The 15,959-nt window shown below is 43.5% G+C and overlaps 1 protein-coding gene across 1 annotated transcript in view; it reads right to left on the reverse strand.

Annotated features, from left to right (window-relative positions):
- Positions 1-3,439: 3,439 nt before the first annotated feature.
- The window catches only part of RPP40 (ribonuclease P/MRP subunit p40), a 699,670-nt gene continuing 687,150 nt past the window's right edge, over positions 3,440-15,959 (reverse strand). Inside the window, exon 8 of the mRNA XM_078688048.1 lies at positions 3,440-5,626. Within this exon, the coding sequence (XP_078544174.1) occupies positions 5,428-5,626 (199 nt within the window). The 3' untranslated portion in view covers positions 3,440-5,427. The remainder of the gene's footprint in view (positions 5,627-15,959) is intronic.

Raw genomic sequence — 15,959 nt, forward strand, 5'->3', positions numbered from 1 at the left:
CATCACCGTTATTTATCTCACTGCCCCATCCCAGCTCAGAACCTGGCTATATGCAAATTAGTCTGTCCCTGGCCCAGTGCATCATGGGAACAGGGCAGACCAAACTACCAAGCCAATTCTTCACCAGAAAGGAGACAAGCTACCGGGGACCAGTTTCTGGCATTTCAGCCTCTTCGGCCCGGCTTGCTTGAATCCTGATGGAGCAGTGAGAAAGGGACTCATGTCTGAGTATACCCTGCCACACCTATAGTGGCCAAAAACGATACAGAAAAGGGGGTGGTGATGAACAGAGTGTCTGAATTAAGCAGACCACTCTTACCCAGTCCAAAGATCAGGGCTTGATCCATCACCGTTATTTATCTCACTGCCCCATCCCAGCTCAGAACCTGGCTATATGCAAATTAGTCTGTCCCTGGCCCAGTGCATCATGGGAACAGGGCAGACCAAACTACCAAGCCAATTCTTCACCAGAAAGGAGACAAGCTACCGGGGACCGGTTTCTGGCATTTCAGCCTCTTCGGCCCGGCTTGCTTGAATCCTGATGGAGCAGTGAGAAAGGGACTCATGTCTAATTATACCCTGCCACACCTATAGTGGCCAAAAACGATACAGAAAAGGGGGTGGTGATGAACAGAGTGTCTGAATTAAGCAGACCACTCTTACCCAGTCCAAAGATCAGGGCTTGATCCATCACCGTTATTTATCTCACTGCCCCATCCCAGCTCAGAACCTGGCTATATGCAAATTAGTCTGTCCCTGGCCCAGTGCATCATGGGAACAGGGCAGACCAAACTACCAAGCCAATTCTTCACCAGAAAGGAGACAAGCTACCGGGGACCGGTTTCTGGCATTTCAGCCTCTTCGGCCCGGCTTGCTTGAATCCTGATGGAGCAGTGAGAAAGGGACTCATGTCTGAGTATACCCTGCCACACCTATAGTGGGCCGCTGCAGGAGCATGGATTGCAACTTGAGGAGAAGTAGCGCAGTGTGTGCGGATCAGGGGGACAGGTTAACAAAGGTTGCCCCGATATAAAAAAGGGCGGACACTGCGTTTGGTAAAAAAAAAAAAGAAATCAAGATACTTGAAGTGCATGGATGGGGGCGGGAACAATGCATCATGGAGGAAGCCTCCACGGAGTCTTTAGTGAGCAGCGCCCGCGTCCCAAACCGTGAAGCGCAGGTCTGTGCAGTGGGGTGAGGGTGCAAGGAATGGAACATATTTAAAATAGGCGCTTTGCTGAGTTACTAAAAAACAGTTTTGGCAAGCTGCGCATACCCACGCAGCTACCATTGTTACTGCTCAAAAAGAAAGAAACCAATTGAAGAAAAAAACAAAGTCATGCTTCGAGCACAAATAAGTAAAAAAAAAAAACAATGGAGGAAGCGTCCACAGATTTCTCAAATTAACACAGCGCCCGCTTGTGCAGCGTCCGTACAGGGGGAGCTGGGGTGGGGGGGCGTATTTAAAACTCACAGGCGACGCCCATTAAACACAAGGTACACAAAGCCTATAACATACATCATACTGCACCTGGGACACTGTGGAAGGCACATCACTACCCAAAACTTGTAACAACATACTGCACCTGGGACACTTGTGCTAGGCACATCACTACACAAAGCCTGTAACATCATACTGCACCAGGGACACTTGTGCAAGGCACATCACTACACAAAGCCTGTAACATCATACTGCACCAGGGACACTTGTGCAAGGCACATCACTACACAAAGCCTGTAACATCATACTGCACAGTACCCAGACAGTTTCCTGCACTAACCGCCCCCTCACAAAACGTGCTGATCACACACATCCACCATACAACCAAAGGCAAACCTGGATATTAATATGCCAACATTAATGTGACGTCAAACTAACAAATACACAATAATTTGTGATGTCACTGTCTAACATTGTGCCTCGAACTCCACAGTGCACAGCGCATTGCCGGGGACCTCACAGAGCAGTTACTTAGAAAACGACCTTACCCCACTCCGCTGTGACCTTAAAGTACATCTTCTATATGACGAACAGAATAAGTTAAAAAAAATATTTCTCAACTACAGTTAAACAAGTTCCCGCTTCCCGCCGGGCCGCCGCGCTGCCTGCGACGACCCGGAAGCGGTTGGGCAGCCGGCCCATCGCAGCGCGGCCCCAACCGGAAGTCCCGCCCCCATCGCGGCGCGAGAGAGAAGCCACTGTCCGAGGAGCCCCGAGGGCTCCTGATCGAGTCCCGGTCCCGAGATGGGGGACCGGGTGAAGAGCGGCCGGGCGCATGAAGAAGGCGGGGCTCTCATGTGGTGAGAGTGCCCCGCAAAGCGCAACCGCCACCCGAGAGGCACGCCGAGCACCGCCAGAACAGGTGAGTGTGTTACGGAGGAGGAGGGGTGAGTGGGGGTGGGGTGTGCGCGTGTGTCTGTTGTAGTGTGTCTGTGCGTGCGTGTGTCTGTCTGCGCGTGTGTCTGTTAAAGGGGGGGTGCGTGTGTGTGTGTGTGTATGCATGCAGTGTGTGTATGTGCGCATGCGTGCGGGAGCCTTTCTGTGCATGGGAATAGCAGGGACGGCGACGCGACGTGCGCGCTCACGAGCTACAATCTCCAGGAGGACAAGCTCGTCACAGTCTGCGGTCTACATTCCCCGGAAAGCCGCGACATAAGTTGTCTCCCTAGACAGCAAAAGCTTCGCTTTTGCTTTCGTCTAGGCGAGACCTAAAAAAAAAAAGAATGTGCCCGCAACATTCAAGGACACACTGTTAAAAGACAATTGTACTCTAGTGAGAAGATGGAGAGTAGACCTGTTCCCAGGAGTGTGCTGACATTTTATTGGTCAACATGAAGAAGAAAGAATATTAATGTTGCAATATAGAAAATGTATTTTGATTAGTGCATGGTCTTAGACTAGTTAGCAGAGCAGAGACGTAGATTTATCCACTGTCCCAGAAATTCTGAGAGGAGACTTAACTCTATCTATTGACAAAATTAAAGTAATGATAAAGAAATGATAATTGATGATGTTTAAGATTGACTTCAGCACTTTACATCTGCATCGACATCAAAGATCCATCACCTTGTAGGCGGGGTGCATGGTGACCAGTAAGTGGTAAAGGAAGCCGTCCTCCAGCACCACCTGCTGTTTATTTTTTATATGACTAAATCCTACAATATAATAAATATCAATAGTCAGTTGCTGTCATACCAAACTACTACAGATATCATTCTAAGTGTACAACTTCAATTCCCCACTTCAGGAAGAGTTTTAAGACCATCCTCTTCAAGGAAAACCTTGCCTAAATTTAAACACTTCAAATGATTATACTGCATAAAACCTATACAAAAGCAATAAATACATACCATTAGAATAACTACTATTTCATAGGACCTTTACAACAAACTATGTTCATAATATTTATGGTAATAAAAAACATTGGAAAGACCAGTGTTTGTCTGTACGTTTCATCTGTTTATTTCCAAATGCAGAGAACATTGTATTAACATAAAACGTGTTTTATTGAAATTCATTTTTTTCAAAAAATGAAATCTGTAATTGTTAAACCAAGTGTGCATGATTCATTCGTAGGAATACACACGGTGTTCCAGATGGAAATGTGTGCATGAATGAAGAGATTTGACCCTTGGCTACACTATGAACTGCCTGACTAAAATGAAAACGAGTTTAACAAATATCTTCTGTTCACACTGGAACGTCATAAATGTCAAATAAAGATAACATGCTAATTAATGGGCTATGCAAAAATAGATCTACATTGTTAATCAAATACGTACATGAATACAAGCCACCACAATCTGATTTTAATGCATTTTGTGACTGCTGCGAAATTAAACGTTCGTTTTGCTCCTATGTGTACATAAAATGTCAAAAATGCGCATAATACGCTTCAGCACGTTTCCAAATTACAAAGAAGCATTTAAAGGCATGCAACATCTGCAGAAAAAGAAACGTAATATAGCCACAAGGCACGCAGTACACATCTTTATTGTAAGCGGCTCACACTCCTGGATTGTTTATTAATTAGAACATAGATAGCAAAGCATTATTTACAAGAAAGGTCATTCGACCTATGTTTTTAATTTAACATCAGACATCAATGTTTAAGTAAGATATCTAAAAAAGGTTGTGGAACCTGAAGGCATCTCCGATTGTGCTTTTTCGGAGTTAACTTGATGTATTTAGAAGGTTAAGAAATAGTTTATTAAGGACAGAATGACATCTATAGATTCTTAAATCGTACTGAAAGAAATCACATAGGGATTATTTTGTGCACATGAAGCATATCGCTCTGAAGAATATTAGTACCCAGGATAGAAAGGTGTCTTTATCCTATGCAGCAATGGCATCCAACTATGATTCATGAAGGCCACAGCTATGCCAGGAGCCGTATTACACTTAGTGCCGCGTGGGTGCAACAGGCATTTGTGCCACTTTGCATGCCCCCAGGGCCCTTTGGTATTACAGAAGGGGCTGCAGACGCTTGTGCGGCCCCTGCTGTAATACCAATACGGCGGCACACATAAAGCACCAGCGCTACCTGTAGGTGTCATTCCTTCATTTGTATGGGGGCGTGTCCAATGCAAATGAGGGAATCCCTTTGCCTCTCGCCTGCGCTGTATTACAGACGCGGGAGCAGAGGCAAAGAAGCTGTAAGGAGGCCCGCGGACAGTGCGCCCGCTGAGAGCAGCCCTCTGCAGGGGGTAAAGAGGGTCCTATGGACCCCCAGACATCCCCCTTGCAGTCTGATACAGTCACTCACTGCACCCGCCTGTAAGGGGATCGCTAATACCCCTTCCAAGTGCAGGCGGGTTGCCGCCTGCACCGTGAAACATGGAACAGCTGCTTCAAAGTCGCTCCCTATTTCACTTGAATGCCCGCCCCCAGGGCAGCACACGTTTATGGTTGCCCTGGGGCAGCACATTCTATGTAAATAGGAGAACTTTCTCTATTCGCGCCTGGCGCACCTGTTTTAAAGTGGTGAAGGCACAAACATGGAAAGTGTGCCCTAACACATAATATGGCCTCTGATGTTCAGAATAGCTATATAAACGATTTCTATTTAGATTTACTGTACGTAAATGCATAAATTGTGGATGTCCTGAAACTATAGCGTGAATCTGTTGCTTGTGGGCCGAAGATGAACATCTGTGCAGTAGTGAGTCGCTCACATGATCTCACATGATAAGCCACATGATACACAACTACTTTTATATGGTAACACACAAGCTATAACTACGTCTTGCCTCTGAGATATGGCAGCTAAGATGCCTTGGTTGACTGTAAATACATAAAAGGAATGGTGAATTATTTGTAAGATGAAATAAATGTCATCAAGGTGTCTGCACACTTTAAAATTATCTACCAGGCGTAATGCTATTAGGAGGTGGATTGCAGGCAAGTGTCCGGTCAGTGACATGTCAAGGAGGGCAGTTATCATTGGTGCCCACAGCCATCAGAAGCCAATAGTCCTGGTTATTAAAAATGACAAAAGTGTACAGATTCTCTCCTCCCTTATGGAAACCGTGCTCGTTTTCTCTCCAGGATACCGGACTATCAGCAAAGCCATGCACAGACAAGGTTAGCCACTGAGACAACTTTGGTTCATCAAAATAGAGGCTGTAATATAAAGGGAAAAAACAATTACTAATAAAGCAATGGACACTTTATAGACAAAGAAAACACACAGCGTGTTCATTTTTAAAGGTAAGAAACAAAGTCATTTATCGATATATATAGCTTAATCAGACTACATATGCAGTACAGATGTTCAAGGGGATCAGTGATTGACAAAACAGATGATCTGAGCACATTTCTGCACAACATAAACCTTCTTAATTTTGGCCCAGATGCAGGCTTGCCCCAGCCCCCGCCCCAGCACCGTTTAATGTGACATCAGGTTATATATTAATTCCCATGTCTCTGTCTGTTCAACTCGTGACATGTACAGACAGCTTAAAAGACAGGTGGATAGCCTTGAGGAAGGGAGGTCTACCAGCACAAGATTTGCAACAGTGAGCACCGGTCTACTTAATGTGAGCATGTGTTGCTGATCCACGCAGAAGATGTGAAGTGTCAGACTACCATCTAACAATTGAAAAAAATCCAACAATCCAACTAATATCTTACAAGGCGCCAGGTGCCAAAAAAAAGGATTAATAGTAAGGATGAAGTAAATTTAGGCTCAGAAGTCAGGAAAACTCTGAAGCACTCGTACTCTTACCCGCTACTGACTCTCATAGACTATGAGGAGTTAAGTCTGAGCAAGCAAAGCACAGCCAGAAACACACCGAAACCTACCAGAGCAGTGGTGAACTCTAATAAGAGAATGTTAGTACCACCTAGTGCAGGTGAGAGGGTGTCCACACCCCCAGGGCTTGGGTAACAACCTTCAAGCTGGAGTGCTCTATTTTAACAGCAGAGAAAGGGTGAGGTACAGTGAGCCTGTTGGGAGGTGGGGCAAACAGGGGTTGCGCTACAGACTTGAAGGGAATATATGCAGGGTGCACCTAGGGTGAGAAAGGTGGGCTTCTTGACGGTTATCATCCAGAGGACACCAACTTCACCCCTGGTGTAACTGGGCGTTTCCCTAAAACAAACCCAGAGTTACAGGATTTAAACCTCCAGTATTTAAAATGCAACATAATGATGTGAAATGGGATATAGAGCCCAGGGCTCGCCACACCAGCACCAGATAACCTGCGAGCTGCAACACATGACCTTGTGCACCCTTAGGATGGCACCTAGTGGGCCAAATGCAAAAAAATGCACTGAAAGCTAGCAGAAGCAAGTCTTCAGAACTGACAGCTTATTGCTACTGTTCACAGTGAAAAGGACACAGAGCGCCAAGTAGTAAACCACTTGCAGTGGCTTCAGCTTGAGCACGGATTGCGAGGGTTTTGATATGTTGAGATATAGATACCATCCTAAAAAAATCAGAAATATGTGTATGATACAACACGAGGGAGAATGTAGCCCTAGGGCTAGAGCGGTTGACCTCGAAGCTGGGGAACCAGGTTCAAGTCTCGGCAACGACGCTCAACAAACATCCTGTGATAATGGGCAAATCACCTAATCTCCACGTTCCTACAAAAATGAATGCATCCTTGTGTAACTAAACTGGTGTTCATGTAAAGCGCTCTGATACCTGATAGCTTCAGGTTTAGTTCGCGCTATATAAAACTCAACAAAAAAAATTAAAAGAGGGAAACAGACGGTACAGTTTTCATGACATGCAACTCAAATACGTCTTTCATAAAGATACTTACTAGTCAGCTGTGACAACTTTATCGGGACGTGGGAAAGAGACAAGTGGATAACAGAAACCAGAGGAAACCCACAGAGAAGTCATAATCCAGGGTAGAGAGGTACCAATCCCAGCAAATTACAGCAAGCACAAATAGGACCTGCAGTCGACCAACAGCTGCATATTGAAAGCAGCAAATTAGAACAAGTGCGAGGCCCATCTGGATGGCCCGAATGACTAATGAGAGAACTTGCCTCGAGAGTGAGTGAGTTACAGGGTTGAAAATGAACCCTGCTGGAGAGGTGTCTTGTTACTGTCGAATCATCTCCAACAACAACACAATGTCAAATCATCTCTAACAACGCAATGGCCTACATATAGCAGTAATTAGTGGAAAGTAGTTAAAGCCGGCATTTGTTTACAACAGAAGGTGGGTAAAGCCTAGGCTGCATGTTTCAGTTCGAATGAACAGATCGCCAAATTTGCGATTGCACATATACACCGCAGTCTATAAAAACGATGGGCAGGGCCCACAGGAAGTATAACGGGAAATGAGGATAACGGGAAACGAGGGTCGCGTGAGCAAGTGGGCTGCTACAAAATAAGCAGTGGGAATGGACCAGAGGCAAAAATTACCTAAATTGTCGAGGGAAATTAAAAAGACAAATATAGTCCTACCTTAAACTGCACAACACAAATATCTCTGCTGCAAGACACCACTTTAACTAAAGAAAAATATCTAAAAACAGCTAATAGTAAAATCGATCGAGGAAGAGCAAGAATATGTGATCGCCTAATTTTTCATTGCAAGAGGAGATGTAATATGGGTGGTGAATATGGTTCCCTTGGATGTTATCCAGTTTAACAGGAGGTTGAAGTGTTTATGTGCAGCAAATGGGACATACTACCATTTTCCGGTCGCAGGCACGGGAGGCATTCGGCCAGGAAACATCCACCTCAGAGGGAGTACTTTAATTGCATCTGATATATATAAAGGGATAGGTCATCCCAGGTAGATTGAGAGCATTTGAAGCAGCCAGTTCCCTTTACTTTACCGCTCATGCATGTTGGAATTTTGGATACTAAATAATGGATTTAACTCCATAACTGCTGAGGATTTTCCGATCCAATGTTGAGCAGTTTTAGCTTTAGCCTTGTACTTGATAACTTTTTTAAGAAACCCACCGTTTGACCATTTACCTTGGATGGAAATGAAAAGGATAAAAAATATTTTTTGCTTATAAAAAAAAAAAAAAAATGAAAAAGTACTGTGCAGATGACTGTTTAATTTTCTAAAAGGCATCAGTAAAAGATCTTCCGAGCTAAGGCCGCTTTCTTTCTAGCCTTCTGAATTACACAGAGAGGAAGAACACTTTCACCAATGTTTTTTGCAGAATTGCATTGTAATTGCATTTATATCGCGCTTACTACAAGGCGTCAAAGTCCTTTTTTGGGGAGTAGCAAGCTACTCCAGAACCCAAAAAAGATTAGCGGTGAACTAGTATAGAGAGATATTTAATTAATTTGAGCGGTGGACATGAGAGTTTGCTATTTAAATTGGAAAAGGATAGTGGAGGGATAGAAAAGGGAAGTTTTTTTTGTTTTGGAGCTCATAGCAGTAGGATGATGTTTGGGATGAGTAAAAGGGAGGTGGAGGGGCGAAGAGTCAGAGGGAAAGGTTTAGAAACGCTAGGTTGGAAGATCTGAATAGTAAAAGAGGTATGAGAAGATGCAAGGAGGGGTAGAGAAGAGAAGAGTCTAGAAAGGGTTATTTTGTGGATCATAGTAGTAGAATGGGTTTGGGATGAGTCAGAGAGAGGAGGTATAGGATATATTGAGAGAGGTATAGGATGAGAAATAGGGTAGTGCATTGGAGTGAGTAGTAATGAGGTTTGGGATGAGTCAGAGAGTGGAGGTAGAGGATATATTGAGAGAGGTACAGTGTGAGATATACGGTAGTGCATTGGAGAATCTGAGTTGGAAGTAATAAATATAAAGATACACAGGTACATGGAAGGTATATATGTATAAGGAAGGTAATTTATGTAGATTTAAGTTGTATTTAATACTCTGAGACGTTCAAGTGTTGCTGTACTTTAGTTAATTTATTTGTTTTTATATTCTCCCTTGCTTTGCTGCCTCTCGCACTGCTGCTTCCTGTTTACCCTCAGCAGCCGTGCCTGCTGCTAGAAGAGAGCCCCATTGTGTGCCATCCCCTGCACCGGGCTGCTGCGCGAGGAGGGACCAGCCCACATACCCTCCCCTTCTGCAGGAGGAGCCGCTCGCCGGACAGACAAGAGCGGAGCACCGAGAAGAGGAAGGCTCAGCAGACTGGCACCGGGTCCTAAGATGACAACACTGACTTGATCCTGTTACCAGTCCGGGTTTTCGTCCGCACCTGGCCCTGTGGATTGTGTGGGTCGATCGAGCGCGGAGCAGCAGGAGCTGCGGTGAGGCGGGGGAACGGCGCGGCGAGTTGGTAGTGGCAAGTTGGGAGCGGCAAAGAGAGACCGGTTGATTCCCCGGAGAGCCGTGAGCCGCTACTGAGGGAAGGTAAGGAGCAGAGGCAGGAATAGGAGTGGTGTGGGAGCGGAGACGCCGCCTGCTTGCCTGCCGCCTCTCACCACTCGGGAGGAGCTGGCAGTTTGCTCTTTATAGCGGCCGGAGCCGTGATCGGTTTGCTCCTTACAGCGGCCGGAGCCAAAAGGTCACCTTTCAGTCACACTAAGGCAATGTACACATATGCCATCATGCTGAAGCCGTGAATGTTTTCTCAACCGCGGCCGCAAAGATACTTTCTCTTAAAACGCCACAAGCCCAAGTTGTTTGCACTCTGCCAGAGTCTACCGCTACGTTATTCTACTTTGGAGTTTCTTGACTGCTCGACTGCTGGGGCACGGAGCGCAGGCTCCTGAGCGGGGGGTCGAGCCCGCAGCAGGGAGGAGTGAGGCGCCAAGTGAGGTGCAGCGGAGAGTGACGAGAGCCAGCCTGCTGGTGACATAGTTGGTGTGTCCGCGACGGCTGAGGAGCACTCAGTCCGCTATCTCCTCACGCTTTCTTCACACTCTTTCTCTACATCAACCACATTACATTACATATTGTGGCGCACAATAAGACCAACATTTAATAGTTAATTAAGTAAGGTAGCTTCTAGAAATGCGTTCAGGTAAAGAAAGAACTGTGGGCACCCCAAAGAAACGCGCCCGAAAAAATCAAGCAACCAATGTACAAAAAAATGCTAGAGCTAAGGCGCAAACAAAGGGGGCGACTCAGACGCTAATCTCACCAATAGCTAGGATGTTCGAAAGATCTACAAAAATCCGATTTTATGAGAGATCCAGTCACTGCGCTCTTGTCAATGCAATTAGAAACAGAACTATAAACAATACAGTTCCTAATCAAACCAACATATTAATTGAAAGGGAACTTTGATTTAAATGATGATGTTGGGGTTGACTGGAGTTCCGATCATATTTTAAATCTGCAAGTGAAAGTTAGAAGTGGACAAAGCAATGGACAAGTCTACGAATTCAATGAAAACACAGAGGAAAAGGATTTATTACAGCTAGAAAATCCTTTGTATCAAATATTCTCACAAGAAACGAAATGTAGAGTACTGGAAAAAAACAAGATTGTAGTAAGACCAGAGGATCTTAATCATCTTAATACCACAAAGAATACACTTAATGAACGAGCTCCGATCCCGCTAGAGGCCAAAGTGGTCGTTAGGAAACAACAGGACAACATATTCAAGGAACATCTACTGGCTTCTACAGCAGGGCACCGAAAGAACAATGAGGAGGTAAAAATCGGCTACATACCAGGAAACCAACATATAGACATTAATGGGTCAATCAATTTGGAACATGGCCTAACCTCGCAAACAAAAGCGGGCGGGGAATATATCACAGTGCAAAGTCACGAAAATCAAGAACAGTCACAAAAGGCGAATACTAGCCAATTACAGACATTAGCTAGTACAACTGACACCATAGGAAGCAATGAACAACCACCATCTGCAAATGGATTTGCAACTGTAAATGATTGCGCCACTTATAAAACCAGTGTCCCAACGCCAAATTATGAATCAGCAACTGTAGACAAAGAAATTGTAGACAAAGAAAGAAATTATGATGCTATCAATATCACATCAGGTTTCAAAGAATAAACTTGGACAAAAAAGCAAAAGAACAAGAAAAATTGGATACAGGAACGATATGGGATATACACTATCAAACATCAGTACTAACTCTTGAAGCACTAGCAGCGCAGTCAAACAAAATGGACATTCAAATAGACATACTGGGACTTATGGCCAATGCAGTTGCCGGAATCGAAAATAAATTAGCCAAACTAAATAATCTAATAATAAATCACAAAGGGAATCAGCGGCAACTTATATAGAGTGCACATGTGCTCCAATAATTAATAAACTGGTAACCATACCGGAGGTTGTGAAAACAATCTTGGAGGATGTCAAAGAAACTGTCTGGAAAAGAAAAAAGGACAACTGTAAGGAGGATGGATATCAACCTAACTCAAGGGAATCTACATCAGTAGAAAAACAGGAACAATCAACAAAAATGGATACCGACGATGTTAATATATCAAACGTGATTAAACAAGCAAACACAAATCAAGAAACAAATAATACTAAAGCTAATAAAACATCATCGGACTCACCAAATGAACTGAATAAAGAAGGAGCAAAAGATGAGGACCTGGTAGCCTTTGAAACAACAAAAAGACAGAGAAAAAAGCTGCGGAAAGCAAGAAATAAGGCAAAAAAAGAAAGCATTGCGCATACTAATATTGAAACAGTCACATCTAACAAAGAAAGAGGAATAACAACAGACACCAAACTAGACTCACTGCCCTACACAAATGAAGTAGGAAGAAAAAATACAAAGAAAAAATCAACAGATGGCAACACCAATGGGATGAACCATACGAAAGTAAAAAAAATACCAGTGAAGGACATGACAAATATTATGACATTTTCTAAGCCAACTTTCTTCTGTTGTAAACAAAAATTGGTCAAAAGCAATATCAGTATTCTAACAAACTCCCAAACAATCCTCTAGTGCCCGTGAAGTGGAACAACAAAAAAAGTCCAGGAAGAAGAAGTAAAATGTAAAATTAAGGGAAACGGTTGCACAATAAAAGACCTTACTTCTTCTGACATCCGAAGAGACTAAACCAAAAGTATGACTAAGAAAAGATGTCAAGAATTAGACCGGAATCTGGAACACCGTTGACCAACGAAAATGATTCACAAAATTACACATGTCCAGCAATTCAGAAGCTAATAGAGCGAGATGAAAAAACCTGGCCTGGCCTAGTTAGGAACTGTAACCAAAAAGATGATCTTACGGCAAGGAACGAAACGGCGATTGACAGAACAAAGATATATTCTTGGAAAGAAAAAGAAACAACAGACAATTTGACATACGCAAAAACTAAAGACAACCTAGTTATTGTAAGAAGAGGTCAGAACAGGCATATTACCTATGAGGAATATGGAAGAAATGAAGAAAGAATTAGTGAAACTAGACCCAAAATAAACAGGTCCACACAACTTGTCTTTAAACCACTTTACGAATCAAAAGGAACACATGATATCCTAAACAGAGGAAATATCCTCCGGCTAATGAAAACTATAACAACGCTTGAAAGGATAACATCAGAAGACATCGAATGTGTGGGCTTTTAGCCTAACCCCGAAGGAAGCCTTCCACTAAGGTTGGTAACAGTTGCCACAGGTCCAATAGCGGACTCAATCCTAAAAGAACACGGAACCTTTCTTGAATGGGGGATATTAATCAGTCAACCACCACCTAAGGTCTACCCAACACCCTTTTTAAATATAGGAAGTCATAGAAAAAATCATGGAATGAAAAAATCGACACTGTTGTCTCCATACTAAAAAATCCTGTTGGCAAAACAAACCCTGAAGATAAAAAATGGTCCAATACACTAAAGAAAGAGGACAGAAATGAGGTAAACGAACAATGGATCATGATATCCTTACACGGTAATAAGGAGCGTTGACAAACTTTACCACAAGCGCTATTACAAGCAAAGAGTATGACTACTTCTACAATAAAGATATGCTCATGGAACATAAATGGGATTTGTAGAAAATTAATGGACGCCACAATACAAGGAATCTCGAATCATATTCAAATAGTACTTTTGCAGGAAACATGGGCAATGGACCCATTTATGTTAAAACATTACAAGGGATATTTCGAACCGGCAATTAAATATCAGAAATTTGGTCGCCCCTGTGGAGGTTTAGCAATATTCGTATTGAATGACCTAGACGCGAAACATAAGCAAATACACACGAATAATCCAAACCTTCTCGTAATAAAATTACGATATAAACCTTGTAAAAGTAGGCCATATAAAGTTCTAATCTTAGTCAACATATATATAACTCCAAAACAGATCTCAAAGAAAGAGATGACTATTGCCATAAACAACTTACTATTGGAGCAAATCTTGGAAGAGCCACTGGCTGACTACATTGTAACAGGTGACTTTAATATAAACTTGTTGATACCCTTATTTATTTTTATTTATTTTGAAGGTCTTATATAGCGCGAACAAGATCCTTGCGGATATCAGAGCACTTTACATTCAATCAGGTTGAGTATACAAATGAATAACTGTAGGCACATCAAGAATACAAAACACATAGTGCAAAGTGACGCATTAGGGTACAACATAAAACCGTTGAGTGAGGTCGTGGTTCAGTGTGCATACCTAGAAAGTCTGAAGGCCCCTTGTCAAAGTAGGTGTTAATGGTAAGGGGGTGCTTGGTCCCCGCGATAACTTGGACTAAGGGTAGGTGAGTTTCACCATGAGGAACTCTTTCACTTCCTTTTTGAATGAAGCGGTAGAGGCATTTAGTCTGGTTTCTGGGGGCAGTGAGTTCCAAATCCTGGGCCCCATCCCAGAGAAGGTTTGTTTATATGTTTTCTTCCTGTTGAATCTTTGGGGTTTCAGTAGCAGGTTTTCAGCGTTTCTAGAAGCTCCTGTCCCCCCCAAAATCGTCAACTTCTGTGCCAGGTAACTGGGTGCTTTGTGGTGTAGGGCCTTATGAGTCATGGATGCTATTTTTAGGTGAATTCTGGCTTCAAATGGTAGCCAGTTCAAGGCTTTTAAGTCTGGGGAAATATGGGAGCTTCTCTTGAACCAGGGATGAGTCTCACTGCTGCATTTATTGAGGCTCTTTGGGGTGCTGTTGTCGCTTTAGGGATTCACACAAAGATACACTTCCGTACTCCACTCTCGGGATGAACTGCCAACTTAAAATCATTTGCTGGCAAAAATGGTTTCAGCTTCCTCAGCGTGTTTATCTGGAAGTTTGCTCCTTTTGTTGCATTACTAATGTGTTTCTTCATGGTTAGGTTGCTGTCAAGAGTTATTCCCAAGGATTTAGCTGAGTCTACAATGTTAGGTTGGACTTTGAATGCCGTAGTATGTTTGACCAGGTCTTGCATCATGGGGACTTTGGCGGGTGGGGCAATAAGGAGGAATTCAGTTTTCTGGGCGTTCAATTTGAGATGATTTTCTGCCAACCAAATCTGGGTGTTCCTGAGCGTTGTTTTGAGCACTTTAATGTCTTCCACGGAATGAATCTTGAGATAGAGTTATGTGTCGTCCACATACATATGAAATTGTACGTTAGAGGCATGAAGCAATTTAGTGAGGGGTTCCAGGAAGAGGTTAAACAATGTCGGAGATAGTGAGGAGCCTTGTGGGACTCCCAACGTGACTGGTAATGGATTGGAGAGACTGCTGTTGACCTTGAATTTTTGCATTCAGTTATGGAGGAAGGGGGTGAACCAGTTTAGTACTGATCCAGATAGCCCCATTCTATGTTTTAAGATATTTATCAGATTTTCATGTTTAACCGTATCAAAGACTGAGGATAGGTCTAGCAGGATGAGAAGACATGCTCCGTTCTGAACCAGGATTTGTAGCGCATCATCAATAATATGTGTCATGGCTGATTCGGTGCTATGACCTGCCCTGAAGCCTGATTGGTGTTTGTTAAGCAGGTTGAAGAGATCAATATGTTTAGTGAGTTGGTGATGAACGCATTTTTCCAGTAGTTTGGCCAAGGTAGGAATATTGGAGATAGGACGATAGTTGTTTAGGTCAGACTGGTCGGCTGTAGGTTTCTTTAGTATGGGAGAAACCTGTCCAATTTTGAGGGAATCTGGGATGCAGCCATGTTGTAGAGAACTGTTAACAACTTTGGTCCAAAGGGGCAAAAGCCATGGGGTCAAGTCTTTGACAGAATTTGCAGGGAGAGGGTCAGAAGAGTGATTGGACAGCTTTAGTGTAGTAAGAATTTTGCATAAAGCTTCTTCCGAATATGTATCTAAGGATGACCAGGCTGTGTTGTTTTTTAAGTGAAGCTTTGAAGTGGTTTGGTGTGGTGCTGAAGGGGGTGGAAGTGAGGTGTTCACCAGCGGCCTCGCTTGCAGTACTAGGTCATTTAGAAGCTCCTTCTTGATGTTGTCAGTTTTCTGTCTGAAGAAGTCAGTTGGGTTGCAAGTTGGCTAAGTCATGAGGTCGTTGGGGAACATCCTCAGATTGGGTTTTGATGAGGTCAAAGAGTTTTTTTGGCCGATTTCTTGCTTGGTCTAGTTGGTGGCTAAAGAAGTCAGCTTTCGTGCGCTTGATCTT

Source organism: Lissotriton helveticus, chromosome 4_1 (assembly GCF_964261635.1).
Source record: "Lissotriton helveticus chromosome 4_1, aLisHel1.1, whole genome shotgun sequence".
NCBI lineage: Eukaryota > Metazoa > Chordata > Amphibia > Caudata > Salamandridae > Lissotriton > Lissotriton helveticus.